This window comes from Oncorhynchus masou, chromosome 30 (genome assembly GCF_036934945.1).
Source record: "Oncorhynchus masou masou isolate Uvic2021 chromosome 30, UVic_Omas_1.1, whole genome shotgun sequence".
Lineage (NCBI taxonomy): Eukaryota > Metazoa > Chordata > Actinopteri > Salmoniformes > Salmonidae > Oncorhynchus > Oncorhynchus masou.
The window spans coordinates 61,973,832-61,992,989 of NC_088241.1; the positions used below are offsets into that span (position 1 = coordinate 61,973,832).

The 19,158-nt window shown below is 46.1% G+C and overlaps 1 protein-coding gene across 2 annotated transcripts in view; it reads right to left on the reverse strand.

The window, feature by feature from the left end:
* Nucleotides 1-19,158, reverse strand: part of LOC135522914 (B-cell receptor CD22-like) — a 45,014-nt gene that overhangs the window by 5,087 nt on the left and 20,769 nt on the right. Inside the window, exons 1-2 of one of the 2 annotated variants that reach the window (XM_064949611.1) lie at nt 13,258-13,576; nt 12,953-13,027 (exon numbers count right to left, since the gene is read on the reverse strand). The exons of the other annotated variant lie outside the window; for it this stretch is intronic. Of the exons in view, the coding sequence (XP_064805683.1) occupies nt 12,953-13,001 (49 nt within the window). The 5' untranslated portion in view covers nt 13,002-13,027; nt 13,258-13,576. Of the gene's footprint in view, nt 1-12,952; nt 13,028-13,257; nt 13,577-19,158 lie in introns of those variants that run through there. 2 annotated transcript variants of the gene reach the window in all.

The window sequence follows — 19,158 nt, forward strand, 5'->3', positions numbered from 1 at the left end:
CGGTCGATCCCTGGGATTGGGCTGGCTAACACGATTCGTTTTGCTTGGAAGGAAAAGGAGTTGGAGCCGTTAGGACGAGAATCTTTTGGAAGAATTATATTGATGGGGATTCTAAAGCTGACGGTGAAGGACGTGTTTTGTTTCCAAGGCAACTCGTTGGAGGGAGCATATGACGTCGCGCTATATTCTGAAGAAAAGCATGATGATATCCTTAGAAGGGCAAGAGCAGTGGGAGGTGAGAGGCCGATGTGCCACTACGAAATATCAAGTCTGGCGAAGAATAACTTTAGGGTTGTGACTGTTAACATGTATAACCCTTACGTTAAGGATGAAGAGGTGAGGGCTTTTCTGGGGAGATACATGGATAACGTTTCCTCAGCTAGGCACCTCAAAGACTCCCTTGGGTTTTGGAATGGGAGGAGAGGTTTCCAGGCCCTCCTCAGGGAGGACCCAAAGGGACATGGTGGATACCTTCATCCTCCTGCTATGTTCTCCCTTGGGGCTGACAGGGGGACTTTGTTTTATGCACGTCAGCCCCCATTTTGCAGGCGCTGTATGGCCTATGGACACATTTGCCTCGTGCAGCATGAGAAAATGCAGATTTTGTGGATCTGAGGATCACGAGGCGAGGGATTGTGACAAGCCTAAGACATGCCATGGGTGTGGCTCGTCAGCACACCTGTGGCGGGAGTGCCCGGCCCGTCAGAGGTCATATGCGTCTGCGGCTGGGGGGGAGCAGGAGCGGGGGATGGGGGAAGAAGAGGAGGGGAAGGAAACATGCCTCATGACAAGACTACAAGTCCAGAGGGGAAGGCTACAAGGAAGGAAGAGGAGCAAGAAGCGGTGGATGGAAGAGAGAAGGAAACGGAAGGCACGGGAGTAGGAGAACCAGGAAAAGCGGTGGAAGAAGGCAACCGAGTGGAGGAGAATGAGAGAGAAGAAAGTGAGGGAGGAATGGTAGAGAAGAAGACGGTGGAAGAGCAAGTGGACTGGGGGGAAAGTGACATGGTGGAAGAGATGAGGGGTATGGTGGAGGAGCTGGCGGGGGGAGGGGGTGGTATCTCTCCACTGCCGCCATCACCAAAGAAGATAATGAAGAGGAGGGTGCGATTGGCCGACAGTGAGGGGGAGGGGATGGCCAAGAGAGTGATGGGGGTGGGAGAAACCTCTGGGTTGCTGCTGGTTTCCCAAGACTCTCAACTTCATTTGGGTGGGGACACACCTAACAAGACTCAGGACTGGGTACAGGAGGAGGTGGGGAGTTTTTTGTTTGGGGACTCAGCCTCCCCAATCTTCTTCCAAACCAGCTGCAACACTGGGGAGGGGGAGGATTGTGGGGGTAGACCCAGGGTGCAGGGCACCCCGAAGCCAAACACTATTCCTGCATCCTGGGATGGTGTGATGGAGGAAGAGGGGGGGATGTCGGGATTACAGATGGTGTTCTCACCGGTAGATATGGAGCAGGGGAGCATCGGGTGAGTCTCCTGTTTTTGTTTTTTTTCTGTCTGGGTTTAGTATTTGAGTATATTACATGTTTTATTTGTTTTCATGGAGTCTAATTTTACTTTTGTTAGTTTAAATGTAAGGGGTTTAAGAGATATTGTTAAGAGGAGGGTGGTTTTTAGTTATTTGGAGGGTGTGGGGTTTGATTTTTGTTTTTTTACAGGAGGTTCACCTGAGGGATGGAGGGGATGTTAGTAGATTTAAGAGGGAGTGGGACAAGGGAGAGTCGGTTTGGGGTGTAGGGGGGGTGCACTCATCTGGGGTAGGGATTTTGTGTGGGCACAGGGAGGTAAAAGTGGAAGATTCCTTTGTTGTAATGCAGGGGAGAGTTATAGGGGTGGATGTCACAATAAGGGATTGTAAATTTAGATTAGTGGTGGTGTATGGGCCACAGGTGGTGGCAGACAGGAAGGAGATGGTGGACTGTCTGACGCCCCTGTGTGTTACAAATAGGAAATTAGTGATAGGGGGGGATTTTAATACAGATTTAGGAAGAGGGGGGATAACAGTGCAGGCGCCATTGCTAGGCTAATGGCTTGCCATGGTCTGGTAGATGGTGGTATGCACACTACTCCGAAAATGGACGGTCCTACATGGCGTAACTCCAGGGGGGTTGAGCGGAGGCTCGATTATATTTTTGTACCCAGGTCTTTGGGAAAGTTGTCTGGGCGGCTGCTGCCTGTTTTCTTTTCGGATCACGACGGGGTGCTCCTGCAGGTGGGGTCGTCGGTCTGCCTCTTTGGTAAGGGGTACTGGAAGCTAGATCGGGATGTGCTGGAGGAGCAGGCTTTTGTTGACGGGTTTTATGTTTTCTTTAGGAGGCTTGAGGGTCTCCGGTCCATGTGCGAGGGGGTGTTAGAGTGGTGGGAATTAGTTAAGGTGAGGATTAGGGCTTTTATAATAGGGTATTGCAAGAGGAAAAAAAGGGAGGAGAGGAGGGAGGTGGATCGTATCCAAGGGTTAATTGAACTCGAATACGAGGCAGGCAACCTCGGCGGGTCGTTTGACTGGGAGAGATCCTCAACCCTAAAGGCGCAGCTCAGGGAGTTGCAGGAGCGGAAGGCTCGAGCTTTCCTGGAGCGTGCGCATAGCGGCTTTCTAGAACATAATGAGACTTGTTCTGCTATGTTCTTTAAGTTGGTTAGGGCAAGACAGAGTAGGAAGGTAATGCATGGTGTTAGGGAAGAAAATGGTAGTATAGTTAGAGAACCAGAGGATATGGTCAGGGTGACAACTGATCATTTCCAAGGTTTATTTAAGGAAAGGGAAATAGATGTAGAGCAGGGAAATGTGTTTTTAGAACACTTGTCCAGGCGGTTGCCGGAGGACATTAGAGAAGTGATGGTGGCCCAGATTTCACTAGAAGAGGTTGAGAGCGCTCTTAGGAGGATGGGAAAAGGGAAGGTGCCTGGGATGGATGGGCTGCTGGCTGAGTTTTATCTCAAGTTTTGGGGTATACTTGGACCAGTGGTCCTCGAAGTCTTGAAGGCCATCCTTGAGACGGGGTCCCGGGGGATCAATGGCTGTTGGTGTGCTGTCACTTTTATATAAGAAGGGGAAGTAACTGACCTTGGCAACTGGCGGCCGTTGACCATGCTGTGTGTAGATTACAAGCTACTTGCAAAGGTTTTAGCAGACCGGTTGCGCACAGCCCTTCCCTACGTCGTTCATGAGGATCAGACGTGCGGGGGAGAGGGCCGCTCTATTAGATGGAACCTACAGTTAATCAGGGACTCCATCGCTTGGGTTGAAGATAGAGGACTGCCTTTTATGGTAGCAGCGCTAGATCAGGCGAAAGCCTTTGATCGCGTGAATAGATCCTTTTTATTCAGAGTGTTAGGTCGATTTGGATTTGGGGAGAAGTTTATAGGATGGATTCGTACATTATATGTCGGAGCGGGGTGCCGAGTTAGTGTAAATAGTCACTTGGGTGACGTTTTTGACCTCTCGTCTGGGGTCAGGCAGGGGTGCCCACTCTCGGCTCTCCTCTTCGTTCTGTACATGGAGCCTCTGGGGGCTGCCATTAGGGCAGACACAGGGGTGGAAGGTCTGCTGATCCCTGGAAGTGGTGGACTGCGTGTTAAGATGACGCAGTACGCCGACGACACTTCCTTGTTGTTGTGCAAGGACTCGTGCCTGACAAGGTCCCTTGCCATCTTTGGGGATTTCACTCGAGCGTCGGGAGCAGTTCTGAACCATGCAAAGTCTTCCGTCAAGTTTTTCGGAAGATGGCGCGGTAGAACGGATGTGCCTGGGGGTTCTCTCTCTGTGAGGGGGCCCTGAGGATTCTCGGGGTCCATTTGAGACCTCCGGCTCTGCGACGCTAAACTGGAACATGCGTATTGCAGTGGTACAGAGGAAGCTAGCAATGTGGAAAGCTAGGTATTTGTCTTTTATGGGCAAAGTCCTGGTCCTAAAGGTGGATGTGTTGCCGTCGCTTTTGTATTTGGCATACATCTACCCATTGCCGGCTTGTCTGAGAAGGCCTCTAGTGAAGCTTGTGTTTCAGTTTATATGGAGTGGCAGGTATGAGTGGGTCGCCAGGGCACGCATGATCTGTCCCATCGGGGAGGGAGGTAGGGGGGTACCACATTTCCCCCTCAAGCTGGACACAATTTTTGTTTCTTTCTTGTTAACGGAGCTTGCTCAGCCAGTGATACACCCGTCCGGTTACCTCCTGCGGGTGTTTTTCTCGTATCAGGCGAGAAGCATAATGGTGTGGTCTAACACGGGTCCTCGGGCGGAACAGCTGCCGTGGCACTTTGGTCATGCGGCCAAGTGGTTGCGCGCACCCAGAGGTTGAAGTTGCCCGAGTAGGTTTAGATCATAGGCACCTGTACGAGGAGGTCAGAAAGGCAGAGAGTCCGGGCGCCTGTAGTAGGCATCTCGGAAGCGGTCTGGGAGGGAGTGCAGGTGCGGGGTCTGGACAACAGGCTCAAGGACCTGAATTGGTTGAGCCTTCATAAGTGTTTGCCGGTACGTTCCATCTTGTACCGGTTTAGTTTAGTGCAATCCCCCACCTGTCCAATATCCTCTTGTGGCAGGGAGGAGACTGTGCGCCATGTCTTTTGGGACTGTGCCTTTGCCGGAGTAGTATGGGCTAGGGCACGGGTGTTGTTAGGTTTGGTAAAGGGGGATTTTGTATTGACGTGGGCCAGGTTAGAGAGGGGTGTAGGGAGAGTGAGAGGGACGGATAGGGACAGGTTTCTGCTCTGGCTTCTCATTAGTCTCTTTAAACAGGGGCTGTGGGAAGCAAGGCTGAACATGGAGAAGACAGGATTGGGGGGTGGAAGGGATAGTGAGGAGAGTGGAAGGAGATTTGAGGGGGAGGATGAAGAGGGAGGAGAGGAAGTGGGGGCAGCATGCTGCTCGGGAGAGGTGGAAGGGGGGGTTTAGGGCTGGGTGTCATTTAGATTTGTAAGAGGATAGATTAGGGACAGGGAGATAGGGGAAGGTATTTTGTAGGGTGACGGGGAGGGAAGATGCTCCCCTGAGGTTTTGTTTGGGGTTTATGTTTAGTTTAATTTAATTAGTTTAATTATAAATACCATTATTTGAGTATGTATGTAAATTATGATTTGTAAAGAATGAATGGTATTGAAGATAAATTATTTTTTATAAAAAAATAGGCTGTATAAGTTTCACGTTCCGTTTTGTTGTTTTGTATTTGTTAGTTATTTCATGTATAGTTACGTTATTTGTTTCATTAAAGAACATGAGTAACCAACACGCTGCATTTCGGTCCGACTTTCTTGCGACAAACGAAGAACGTCGTTACATACATAGATGATGTCTTTGTGCTCTGGGAAGGAAGCAGGAACTAAATCAATTCCAAACTCTGCTAAATGAGAGCTCTGAATATCTCAAATTCACCATGCAGACTGTTGAGAGAAAAATAAACTACCTGGACTTATGCATCATTAAAGAGAATGATGCATTACATACAGACTTGTACACAAAGCCAACAGACCTCAATACCCTGCTACATGGGGATAGTATGCATCCCCTTCCCCTCAGGAATGGTCTACCATATAGCCAGTTATGCAGGGTTAAACTAATCTGTTGCCAACAATCATATTTTGAGAGCAATGCTAAGAAAATGACAAATAAATTCAAAATCAGAGGCTACAAGGAAAAAAAGTATTGATTCTGCAGTGAAAATATCTCAAATACCGAGAGAGCATTTGCTAAAAACTAAACCAAAGAAGAAAAACAATGCAACTGTCTTTTGCACTAAGTACACCAAATGTTCAGAGAAAATTAAAGCAATCCCGAAAAAGCACTGAGATATTCTACAATCAGACGAAAAAAATTGTGTACACATCTTCAAGGAACCCCACTGGTGATCTAAGTGTGGTCACAATATTGAGGATAGCTTCGTGAGATCTGACCTGCCCCGTGAGCCCACTCAGACACGCTTGACACCCATTCCGAATGGGAATTACAAATGTGGCTCATGCTCACAGTGCAATAGCACTACACAAACATCCTTCTTCAGACACCCACATACAGGTGGAAACATCCCTGTTCGGGGTCTCATCTCTTGCAAGATAAAGGGAGTGATATGTCTCATCACATGTTCATGTGGAAAAGCCTTCGTAGGACAACGGAAAAGACAATTGAAACAATGCATAGCTGACCACTGTAACGTGTGTCGTCGTCTGATGAGGAGGAATCGGACCAAAGAGCAGCGTGGTAAGTGTTCATGACCTTTATTTAACTGAACACTGAAACACAAAGACCAAAGTGCAAACCGAAACAGTCCTGTCAGGTGCAGAAAACACTAAACAGAAAACAACTACCCACAAAACATAGGTGGGAAAAAGCTACCTAAGTATGGTTCCCAATCAGAGACAACGATAGTCAGCTGTCCCTGATTGAGAACCATACCCGGCCAAAACAAAGAAATACAAAACATAGAGAAAGGAACATAGAATGCCCACCCAAATCACACCCTAACAAAACCAAAATAGAGACATAAAAAGCTCTCTAAGGTCAGTGTGTGACAACCACCGCAGCTCAATCAGGTGTAATAACACTGACTATCCAGTAGCAGCTCACTTTGTTGAAGCTAACCATCCTATCTTCTCACTCAAAAACACACGCATATACACACACATTGAGCATGTTGGCCAACCAAGGAGAGGAGGTATTTAATACATTGACCCCTACTGTCTTAATATTGACTTTGATCTCATCCCTTATGAACTATTCATTTCATGAAGAAGTCTTATAAATGAATGTATTCTTTCTACAGTTTATCAGCGTACAACCAATATGTTCCCCCTGTTGATGATGCTTATTATGCGTTATTGATGAACCAAAAGATTACATGTAACAACATTTTATGAAATTGGAAACAATTAAATACATGCGAAATTAAATTAAAGTTGAAACTGGAGCAGCAGCACGGCCAGGTGGACTGGGGACAGCAAGGAGTCATCATGTCAGGTAGTCCTGGGGCATGGTCCTAGGGCTCAGGTCCTCCGAGAGAGAGAAGGAGAGAATTAGAGAACGCACACTTAGATTCACACAGGACACCGAATTGGACAGGAGAAGTACTCCAGATATAACAAACTGACCCCAGCCCCCGACACATAAACTACTGCAGCATAAATACTGAAGGCTGAGACAGGAGGGGTCAGGAGACACTGTGGCCCCACCCGAGGACACCCCCGGACAGGGCCAAACAGGAAGGATATAACCCCACCCACTATGCCAAAGCACAGCCCCCACACCACTGGAGGGATATCTTCAACCACCAACTTACCATCCTGAGACAAAGCTGAGTATAGCCCGCAAAGATCTCCGCCACGGCACAACCCAAGGGGGGGCGCCAACCCAGACAGGATGACCACATCAGTGAATCAACCCACTCAGGTGACGCACCCCCTCAGGGACGGCATGAGAGAGCCCCAGCAAGCCAGTGACTCAGCCCCTGTAATAGGGTTAGAGGCAGAGAATCCCAGTGGAAAGAGGGGAACCGGCCAGGCAGAGACAGCAAGGGTGGTTCGTTGCTCCAGAGCCTTTCCGTTCACCTTCCCACTCCTGGGCCAGACTACACTCAATCATATGACCCACTGAAGAGATGAGTCTTCAGTAAAGACTTAAAGGTTGAGACCGAGTTTGCGTCTCTGACATGGGTAGGCAGACCGTTCCATAAAAATGGAGCTCTATAGGAGAAAGCCCTGCCTCCAGCTGTTTGCTTAGAAATTCTAGGGACAATTAGGAGGCCTGCGTCTTGTGACCGTAGCGTACGTGTAGGTATGTACGGCAGGACCAAATCAGAGAGATAGGTAGGAGCAAGCCCATGCAATGCTTTGTAGGTTAGCAGTAAAACCTTGAAATCAGCCCTTGCTTTGACAGGAAGCCAGTGTAGGGAGGCTAGCACTGGAGTAATATGATCAAATTTTTGGTTCTAGTCAGGATTCTAGCAGCCGTATTTAGCACTAACTGAAGTTTATTTAGTGCTTTATCCGGGTAGCCGGAAAGTAGAGCATTGCAGTAGTCTAACCTAGAAGTGACAAAAGCATGGATTAATTTTTCTGCATCATTTTTGGACAGAAAGTTTCTGATTTTTGCAATGTTACGTAGATGGAAAAAAAGCTGTCCTTGAAATGGTCTTGATATGTTCTTCAAAAGAGAGATCAGGGTCCAGAGTAACGCCGAGGTCCTTCACAGTTTTATTTGAGATGACTGTACAACCATTAAGATTAATTGTCAGATTCAACAGAAGATCTCTTTGTTTCTTGGGACCTAGAACAAGCATCTCTGTTTTATCCGAGTTTAAAAGTAGAAAGTTTGCTGCCATCCACTTCCTTATGTCTGAAACACATGCTTCTAGCGAGGGCAATTTTGGGGCTTCACCATGTTTCATTGAAATGTACAGCTGTGTATCATCCGCATAGCAGTGAAAGTTAACATTATGTTTTCGAATAACATCCCCAAGAGGTAAAATATATAGTGAAAACAACAGCGGTCCTAAAACGGAACCTTGAGGAACACCGAAATTTACAGTTGATTTGTCAGAGGACAAACCATCCACAGAGACAAACTGATATCTTTCCGACAGATAAGATCTAAACCAGGCCAGAACTTGACCGTGTAGACCAATTTGGGTTTCCAATCTCTCCAAAAGAATGTGGTGATCGATGGTATCAAAAGCAGCACTAAGGTCTAGGAGCACGAGGACAGATGCAGAGCCTCGGTCCGATGCCATTAAAATGTCATTTACCACCTTCACAAGTGCCGTCTCAGTGCTATGATGGGGTCTAAAACCAGACTGAAGCATTTCATATACATTGTTTGTCTTCAGGAAGGCAGTGAGTTGCTGAGCAACAGCCTTTTCTAAGATTTTTGAGAGGAATGGAAGATTCGATATAGGCCGATAGTTTTTTATATTTTCTGGGTCAAGGTTTGGCTTTTTCAAGAGAGGCTTTATTACTGCCACTTTTAGTGAGTTTGGTACACATCCGGTGGATAGAGAGCCGTTTATTATGTTCAACATAGGAGGGCCAAGCACAGGAAGCAGCTCTTTCAGTAGTTTAGTTGGAATAGGGTCCAGTAAGCAGCTTGAAGGTTTAGAGGCCATGATTATTTTCATCATTGTGTCAAGAGATATAGTACTAAAACACTTGAGCGTCTCTCTTGATCCTAGGTCCACGCAGAGTTGTGCAGACTCAGGACAACTGAGCTTTGAAGGAATACGCAGATTTAAGGAGGAGTCTGTAATTTGCTTTCTAATAATCATAATTTTTTCCTCAAAGAAGTTCATGAATTTATCACTGCTAAAGTGAAAGTCATCCTCTCTTGGGGAATGCTGCTTTTTAGTTAGCTTTGCGACCGTATCAAAAAGGAATTTTGGATTGTTCTTATTGTCCTCAATTAAGTTAGAAAAATAGGATGATCGAGCAGCAGTAAGGGCTCTTCGGTACTGCACGGTACTGTCTTTCCAAGCTAGACGGAAGACTTCCAGTTTGGTGTGGCGCCATTTCCGTTCCAATTTTCTGGAAGCTTGCTTCAGAGCTCGGGTATTTTCTGTGTACCAGGGAGCTAGTTTCTTATGAGAAATGTTTTTAGTTTTTAGGGGTGCAACTGCATCTAGGGTATTGCGCAAGGTTAAATTGAGTTCCTCAGTTAGGTGGTTAACTGATTTTTGTCCTCTGGTGTCATTGGGTAGACAGAGGGAATCTGGAAGGACATCAAGGAATCTTTGTGTTGTCTGTGAATTTATAGCACGACTTTTGATGTTCCTTGGTTGGGGTCTGAGCAGATTATTTGTTGCAATTGCAAACGTAATAAAATGGTGGTCCGATAGTCCTGGATTATGAGGAAAAACATTAAGATCCACAACATTTATTCCATGGGACAAAACTAGGTCCAGCGTATGACTGTGACAGTGAGTGGGTCCAGAGACATGTTGGACAAAACCCACTGAGTCGATGATGGCTCCGAAAGCCTTTTGGAGTGGGTCTGTGGACTTTTCCATGTGAATATTAAAGTCACCAAAGATTAGAATATTATCTGCTATGACTACAAGGTCCGATAGGAATTCAGGGAACTCAGTGAGGAACGCTGTATATGACCCAGGAGGCCTGTAAACAGTAGCTATAAAAAGTGATTGAGTAGGCTGCATAGATTTCATGACTAGAAGCTCAAAAGACGAAAAACGTCATTTTTTTTTTTGTAAATTGAAATTTGCTATCGTAAATGTTAGCAACACCTCCGCCTTTGCGGGATGCACGGGGATATGGTCACTAGTGTAGCCAGGAGGTGAGGCCTCATTTAACACAGTAAATTCATCAGGCTTAAGCCATGTTTCAGTCAGGCCAATCACATCAAGATTATGATCAGTGATTAGTTCATTGACTATAATTGCCTTTGAAGTAAGGGATCTAACATTAAGTAGCCCTATTTTGAGATGTGAGGTATCATGATCTCTTTCAATAATGACAGGAATGGAGGTGGTCTTTATCCTAGTGAGATTGCTAAGGCGAACACCGCCATGTTTAGTTTTGCGCAACCTAGGTCGAGGCACAGACACGGTCTCAATGGTGATAGCTGAGCTGACTACACTGACTATGCTAGTGGCAGACTCCACTATGCTGGCAGGCTGGCTAACAGCCTGCTGCCTGGCCTGCACCCTATTTCATTGTGGAGCTAGAGGAGTTAGAGCCCTGTCTATGTTGGTAGATAAGATGAGAGCACCCCTCCAGCTAGGATGGAGTCCGTCACTCCTCAGCAGGTCAGGCTTGGTCCTGTTTGTGGGTGAGTCCCAAAAAGAGGGCCAATTATCTACAAATTCTAACTTTTCGGAGGGGCAGAAAACAGTTTTCAACCAGCGATTGAGTTGTGAGACTCTGCTGTAGAGCTCATCACTCCCCCTAACTGGGAGGGGGCCAGAGACAATAATGTATGTTGATGCTAATCTTATGCTAATTTTAATGATAACAATAGGCTAATATATTCAATATGATGTAAACTATTGTCTATTAACAGTTTCACTCAATTCACTCTAATTAACCTCATTGTGACACAACCCTTATGATTGTCATTGGTTGCACTAATTGCACTGTTTGTCTGCATAACCTGGTTCAAGCATTCATGACTTTACCCTGAAGAAGGAACAGTGATGCCAAAACGTTGGTGTTTTCCTTAATAAATGACTGGGAGTTTATATATATATATATATATATATATATATAGAGTGTGCAACTCTCTTTGTTTTTATAGCTTACAGTGTATTCACCGTTAGTCAGCACCTCTAGACTAAGTCATTTTCTCTGGGTGTGCTCCAGCTCATACTTTTTATATCACCTGAACTTAACAAATAAAATAAATAAACATGTAAAGATATTAAAGTATTTTCTTAAAAGAGTACTAACTTTACCTTCCCCTTCTACAACAAAAAACTTAAATACATGTAATATAGTCCTTGAAACATTTGATTTAAATACTGTAGAATTCCATTAATTATCATGGAGGACTGCTTCTTCTGGGGAGTACCATATATAGAGACCGGTGGTTTCATAGTCTCTCATTGGCCGTTACATAGAATCAGCGATCCAGAGTTTATACCATCACTGTTACAGTCTCTCCCAATAATAATAGTTGTGGAAGGACCACCAGTGGGCAGGCTGGGCTCACGGATAGTAGCCCAACAAGGCATGTTGACACAAGGTAACCAGAGGTAATTAAGCACAGCTGACGGTACTAATGACATATTCTCTTTCCCTATAAGAGAGAGGATGGAACCAGCAGGGAGAGGAGAGACAAACCCTCTCTGTAGAATGGCTACCAAGAGAAGGGATCTAGCCAAAGAAGATCCATTAAGACAGTGACAAATCTGTGATTGTTGTTATAGTTTAAAGATAATCGTTGTGTTCCTGTGTCAGGGACAGTGGTGGAAGCTGTACTGTTAACCGCACACTGATGTCGGTTTCACATAAACATACAGAGACATGAGGAAGTATTTCCCCCTTTCTGCTTCTCTATTTCTGCTTCTTTTTTTAGTTATCAGATCTTCAACCAAAACCTAATATTAGATAAAGGGAACTTGGGTTTATAAACTTTTTATAGTTATTTATTTTCTTTCATTAACAAAATGATGCAACACCCAATTCCCCTGTGTGAAAAAGTAATTGCCCCTTACTCTCAATAACTGGTTGTGCCATCATTCCAAAACACATAATCAAGTATACATGAAAAGGGATTAAAAGCAACAAATTTAATGTTTTGGAATGGCCTACTCAATGTCCAGACCTAATCCCAATTGAGATATTGTGGCAGGACTTGAAACGAGCAGTTCATCCTTGGGGCGGCAGGGTAGCTTAGTGGTTAGAGCGTTGGACTTGTAACCAGAAGGTTGCAAGTTCAAATCCCCGAGCTGACAAGGTACAAATCTGTCGTTCTGCCCCTGAACAGGCAGTTAACCCACTGTTCCTAGGCCATCATTGAAAATAAGATTTTTTTCTTAACTGACTTGGCTCGTTAAATAAAGGTTAAAAAAACATGAATGTCGCTGATTTAAAGCAGATCTGAATGGGACAGTTTGCCAAAATTCCTCCACAACAATGTGAGAGACTGATCAACAATTACAGTGAATGTATGGTTGGTTGTCATTTCAACTGAAGGAGGCACAGCCAGTTATTTAGTGTTAGGGAGCATAACTTTGTTTAAGAAATAAATTAAATAAGTATGTAAATGTTGTGTTATTTGTTCACTCAGGTTACATTTATCTAATATCATCTTTTGATTGAATATCTGAAAATATGCAAAAACCTTTTCACAGCAGTTTAAATCCAGACTATTAAATACACTAATCAGGAATTAACTGTACACTTTTCTACACAATTAAAAAGCTGGAATATAGTACATCCCATAACATATCATGCTTTATTATTCCTTTATGTCTGATTCATAACTAGTTGTTGTTGTGTGGAAGACTCACCTGACATAAAGAGGCCAATGAGAAAAAGCATGTTCTCAGGACAAGCCATGTGAGAACTCACACACCACTGATCACCTGAAACAGTACAAACATACACTTACTGGTGGAGTAACTTAACTCACACAACACATTGCATTGAACTCTCCCCATATCAAATACACTATGTCCTTCAGTTGTAAAGCTAATACATGAACAAACAGCAGTACTTTAGAACATATTGAATCTCATTACTCATAATTAATCTCCTTTAATTTATTTTGAACATTAAAATTAACAGAAAATATAGTGAAGAAGTCGATACTTGCCTTAGACGGTAACGTAGACTGTCTACAGCAGAAACTGTCACACACATAGTGTGGTCTGACAAACTAAAGTGATGAAATACATGTAGCATATCTCTCATCTCAACTGTGACGTACTTCCTAATAGGAGTATGAACAATTATTTTCAAACAATTCTTCAGTATTTATTGTCCTTTTCTCGGGGTAGGACAGGTCAGCGGTATTTTGAAACGGGCCCCCAAATCACTAAGTCCGCCCCCGGCACAATGTTAAATAGATGTCACGGTTTTCTGTAGGTGAAAGAGACACAATGTTAAATAGAACAAATTAAACTTTCATCATTACAACCATCTCCCTCTCCTCTATCTGAATGGGAATGTTTGTGGGATTTAAACATATAGTTTAATCATGAACCAAAATCCACTATTCATTTATTCAAGAGTTACATTTGTTAAGTTCGAGTTTGATACAAAACATATGGTTGTCATATTATGTTTCAACATGAAAAACAGAGTAACTGTAATTGTATCTGAGTGATTCTCACACACCACTCAACGTCTCCTACACCAACTTCCTCTTTGAAGTCTATTTGCAAAGAGGAGCCTGGTGGGCTGGATGCCACAGAGACACTTTTCACTCCACTTTGATACGGAATTAACTTTTTCACAGCAGTTTATGAGATTTTATGTAGCAGGTTAGGAGAATATCTTAGCATGTTAAGTGCCTGAGGTTAAGGTCAGGTTAAATAGTTAGGTTGTCACAACCTAACCATAGTTTGCTTTGTACGTTTCTATATTTTGTTTGGTCAGGGTGTGAGCTGAGTGGGCATTCTATGGTTCATGTCTAGTTCTATGTTTGGCCTGATATGGTTGTCAATCAGAGGCAGGTGTGAATCATTGTCTCTGATTGGGAACCATATTTAGGTAGCCTGTTTGGTGTTGGGTTTTGGTGGGTGATTGTTCCTGTTCCTGTCTTGTGTTTAGTTTGCACCAGTTTAGGCTGTTTCAGTTTTCACGTTACGTTTATTGTTTTTGTATTTATTCGTGTTTCCTTTGTTTCATTAAACATGAATCTCAATAGCCACGCCGCATTTTGGTCCGACTCTCCTTCAACCAAAGAAAACCGTTACACAATCACCCACCACAACAGGACCAAGTGGCCTGACAACAGGCAACAGCAACAGCGGCGCAATCAGGAATGGACATGGGACGATGTATTGGATGGCAAGGGTTGCTACACATGGGAGGAGATCCTGGCGGGAAAGGATCGCCTTCCATGGGAACAGGTGGAGGCAGCGAGGAGAGCAGAGGCAGCAGGAGAGAGGAGCGGGCGATATGAGGGAACACGGTTGGCAAGGAAGCCCGGGAGTCAGCCTCAAAAATTTCTTGGGGGAGGGCTCACAGGGAGTATGGCGACGCTAGGTAGGAGACCTACGCCAATGTCCTGTGCTTACCGGGGGGCTGGAGAGACCGGGCAGGCACCATGTTATGCTGTGGTGCGCACGGTGTCCCAAGTGCGGATGCATAGCCCGGTGCGGTACATTCCAGCTCCGCATATCGGCCGGGCTAGAGTGAGCGTCGAGCCAAATGCCATGAAGCCGGCTCTACGCATCTGGTCCCCAGTGCGTCTCCTTGGGCCGGCTTACATGGCACCAGCCTTGCGCACGGTGTCCCCGGTTCGCCTGCATAGCCCAGTGCGGGCTATTCCACCTCGCCGCACTGGCAGGGCGACCGTGAGTATTCAACCAGGTAAGGTTGGGCAGGCTCGGTGCTCAAGAGCTCCAGTGCGCCTGCACGGTCCGGTCTACCCAGTACCACCTCCCCGCACCAGCCCTCCGGTGGCAGCTCCCCGCACCAGGCTTCCTGTGCGTGTCCTCGGCCCAGTACCACCAGTGCCAGCACCACGCATCAGGCCTACAGTGCGCCTCGCCTCTCCAGCGCTGCCAGAGCCTTCCTCCTCTCCAGCACTGCCGGAGTCTCCCGCCTGTTCAGAGCTGCTAGTCTGCAAGGAGCTGCTAGTCTGCAAGGAGCTGCCAGTCTGCAAGGAGCTGCCAGAGCTGCAAGTCTGCATGAAGCCGCCAGAGCTGCCAGTCTACAAGAAGCCGCCAGAGCTGCCAGTCTGCAAGAAGCTGCCAGAGCTGCCAGTCTGCAAGAAGCCGCCAGAGCTGCCAGTCTGCAAGAAGCCGCCAGAGCTGCCAGTCTGCAAGAAGCCGCCAGAGCTGCCAGTCTGCAAGGAGCCGCCAGAGCCGCCAGTCTGCAAGGAGCCGCCAGAGCCGCCAGTCTGCAAGGAGCCGCCAGAGCCGCCAGTCTGCAAGGAGCCGCCAGAGCCGCCAGTCTGCATGGAGCCGCCAGAGCCGCCAGTCTGCATGGAGCAGCCAGAGCCGCCAGTCAGCATGGAGCAGCCAGTCAGCCAGACTCTTCCAGATCTGCCAGTCAGCCAGACTCTTCCAGATCCGCCAGTCTGCCAGGATCCGCCAGTCAGCCCAGAGGCGCCAGAGCCCAGAGGCGCCAGAGCCCCTCAGCCCAGAGGCGCCAGAGCCCCTCAGCCCAGAGGCGCTAGAGCCCCTCAGCCCAGAGGCGCCAGAGCCCCTCAGCCCAGAGGCGCCAGAGCCCCTCAGCCCAGAGGCGCCAGAGCCCCGAGCTGCCCCTCTGTCCCGAGCTGCCCCTCTGTCCAGTGGGGTCATTAAGTAGGGTCGCCGTGGTTAGGAGACCACGGAAGCGGACAAGGTGGGGGACTAAAACTATGGTGAAGTGGGGGCCACGTCCAGCACCAGAGCCGCCACCGCGGACAGATGCTCACCCAGACCCTCCCCAATAGGTTCAGGTTTTGCGGCCAGAGTCCGCACCTTTGGGGGTGGGGGGGGGGGGGTACTGTCACACCCTGACCATAATTTGCTTTGTATGTTTCTATGTTTTGGTTGGTCAGGGTGTGAGCTGAGTGGGCATTCTATGGTTCATGTCTAGTTCTATGTTTGGCCTGATATGGTTCTCAATCAGAGGCAGGTGTGAATCATTGTCTCTGATTGGGAACCATATTTAGGTAGCCTGTTTGGTGTTGGGTTTTGGTGGGTGATTGTTCCTGTTCCTGTCTTGTGTTTAGTTTTCACCAGTTTAGGCTGTTTCAGTTTTCACGTTTATTGTTTTTGTATTTATTCGTGTTTCCTTTGTTTCATTAAACATGTATCTCAATAGCCACGCCGCATTTTGGTCCGACTCTCCTTCAACCAAAGAAAACTGTTACATAGGTTTAGGGATAATGCTCTCCTAACCTGGGTTGGATGAACGCATTTGGGACCCTGAGCTTACTTTCCTTCGTTTCAACACGTTCTGCCATGGTGCAGAGAAAATTATTATTTGTATCTTTGCTGTTTTATAGCACCTCATGCTTGTGTTCACATTTTGCCATGACGCTGATATAAAAGGTTGCAGTTTTAACGCTACAATCAGTTCTACACATTTTGCTATCATATGCTATCTGGGGCAGTTCAGTAATCCCTGCTGCTGACCTGCTTCCAAAATGACTTCTTATTGAAGTGCCGTGAAAAGAATGTCGCGGGTGACACAGGAGGGAGCCAGCCACCTGCAGGTCCAGGACAGCAAGGAGGACATGGGTGCCCTCTTCGGTGATCAAGTCTAGATGGGATTAAGCTTTGGTCAAAATGATGTGAAAAGTATAATTATTACAGCATTTTAGCTAATCCTAACCCTTTTTCGTACTTCAATTTAATTTTCATAACTTGCTATGTTAATTCTCCTAACTTGCTGCAAAAATTCTCCCAAACTTACTAAACTCAATTTTGACAAGAGCTGTATCCCTTCTAGACAAAACCCTCAACCTTCCCGAAGGCCTTCTGGGAGAAGGAGACCCAGGAACTGAGGGCGTACTTTACCCAGCAGCTGGGAGCCGACTTCCCCCAACAGGTGGTCTCCCAGGCTTCAATGGGAATGTGTGTGTGATGTTTTTTTTAAACGAGTTAAATCATAATCGTTGAATAGAACAAGTGTAGACCTTACCGTGAAATGATTACTTACAAGCCCTTAACCAACAGTGCAACTCAAGAAAGAGTTAAGAAAATGTTTACTAAATTAACTAAGGTAAAACATTATAAAAAGAAACACATAAAATGTGCAATAACAAGGCTATATTCATGGAGTACCGGTACAGAGTCAATGGGGGGGTACAGGTTAGTCAAGGTAATTTCTACATGGAGGTAGGTGTGAAGTGACCATGCATAGATAATAAACAGCGAGAAGCAGCAGTGTACAAAACAAATGAAGGTGGGGGGATAAATGTAAATATTCACACAATTTTGGGGATTTCCTCGACACCACCTAGTATATAGGTCCTGGATGGCAGGAAGCTTGACCCCAGTGATGTACTGGGCCGTACTACCCTCTGTAGCGCCTTACGGTCAGATGCCGAGCAGTTGCCATACCAGTCGGTGATGCAACCGGTCAAGATGCTCTCGATGGTGCAGATGTAGAACCTTTTGAGGATCTTGGGACCCATGCCAAATTATATGGTTGTCAAATCATTTTTTCAACATGAAAAACAGACTTGGTATAAAACAGAGTAAGTGTAATTGTATCTGACTGATTCTCACACACACCACTCAACTTGTCCTACACCAACTTCCTCTGTTTCTTGCTTAACTTCCTCTTTAAAGTCTGTTTGCCAAGAAAACCCTGGTGGGCTGGATGACACATTTTCACACCACTTCTATACAGATTTGACTTTTTCATGTCAGGCTAGAAGAATTAATGCAGCAGGTAAGGAGAATTACGGCTATGGGTAACGGTTAGTGAAAATGCTCTGCTAACCAGGGTCGGACGACCCCACACCCCCCTCTTACTTATTGCATTTCAACCCATGTTTCCATGGTGCAGAGAGCATTTCAACCCATTTTGCCATTGTGATGCGGAGAAACATATTTACAGTTTTATAATGCTATTCGACATGTTGTCATGAAGCTGACAGAAAATGTAGTTGTTCTATCATATGCTATAAGGGGCCGTTTTTTAGTCCAGCCCTGCTCCTAACCTGCTACCAAAATATCTTCTTATTGCAGTGGCGTGAAAAAAATGTCCCGAGTGCCACAGGAGGGAGACCGCGATCTACAGGTACTGGGAGGCAAGTTGGACATGGGCTTCCTGTCACGACTTCTTCCGAAGTCGGTTCCTCTCCTTGTTCGGGCGGTGTTCGGAGATCGACGTCACCGGTCTTCTAGGCATCGCCGATCCGTTATTCATTTTCCATTTGTTTTGTCCTGTTTTCCAACACACCTGGTTTTCATTCCCTCATTACATGTTGTGTATTTAACCCTTTGTTCCCCCCATGTCTTTGTGTGGTATTGTTTGTTATAAGTGCTTATGCACATGTTGACTGGTGCGTGTCGGGTTTTGTACCCATGTTGATGATTTCTTGATGCAGTTGGTTTTGAAATTAAACTGCTCCGGCTATTACCTAGTTCTGCTCTCCTGCGTCTGACTGCCACCAGTTACACACCCCTTACACTCCCTCTATGACGGTAAAGTCTAGATGGGATAAAGCTTTTGACGTCAAATTGACGTCAAATTCTTTTAGCATTTGAGCTAATCCTAACACTTTTCCGTTTATTGATCTAATTATCATAACCTGCTACGTTAATTCTCTGAACCTGCAGCCTAATTCTCCTAAACTTGCGAAAAAACTACATTTGGACAAATCACTCTTCGACCTTTCCAAGGTCTTCTGGGAGAAGGAGACCCAGGAGCTGAGGGTGTACTTTAGCCAGCAGGTGGGTGCCGACCTCCCCCAACAGGTGGAGGGAGAGCTGAAGGCTCTGGAGGACAGGGTCAGGAATTGAAAGGTGGAGGGACCAGATGATTCAGAGAGAGAAGAGAAAGTATTGTATGGGCCAGCATCCCTGTGGAACGCTTCGAAACC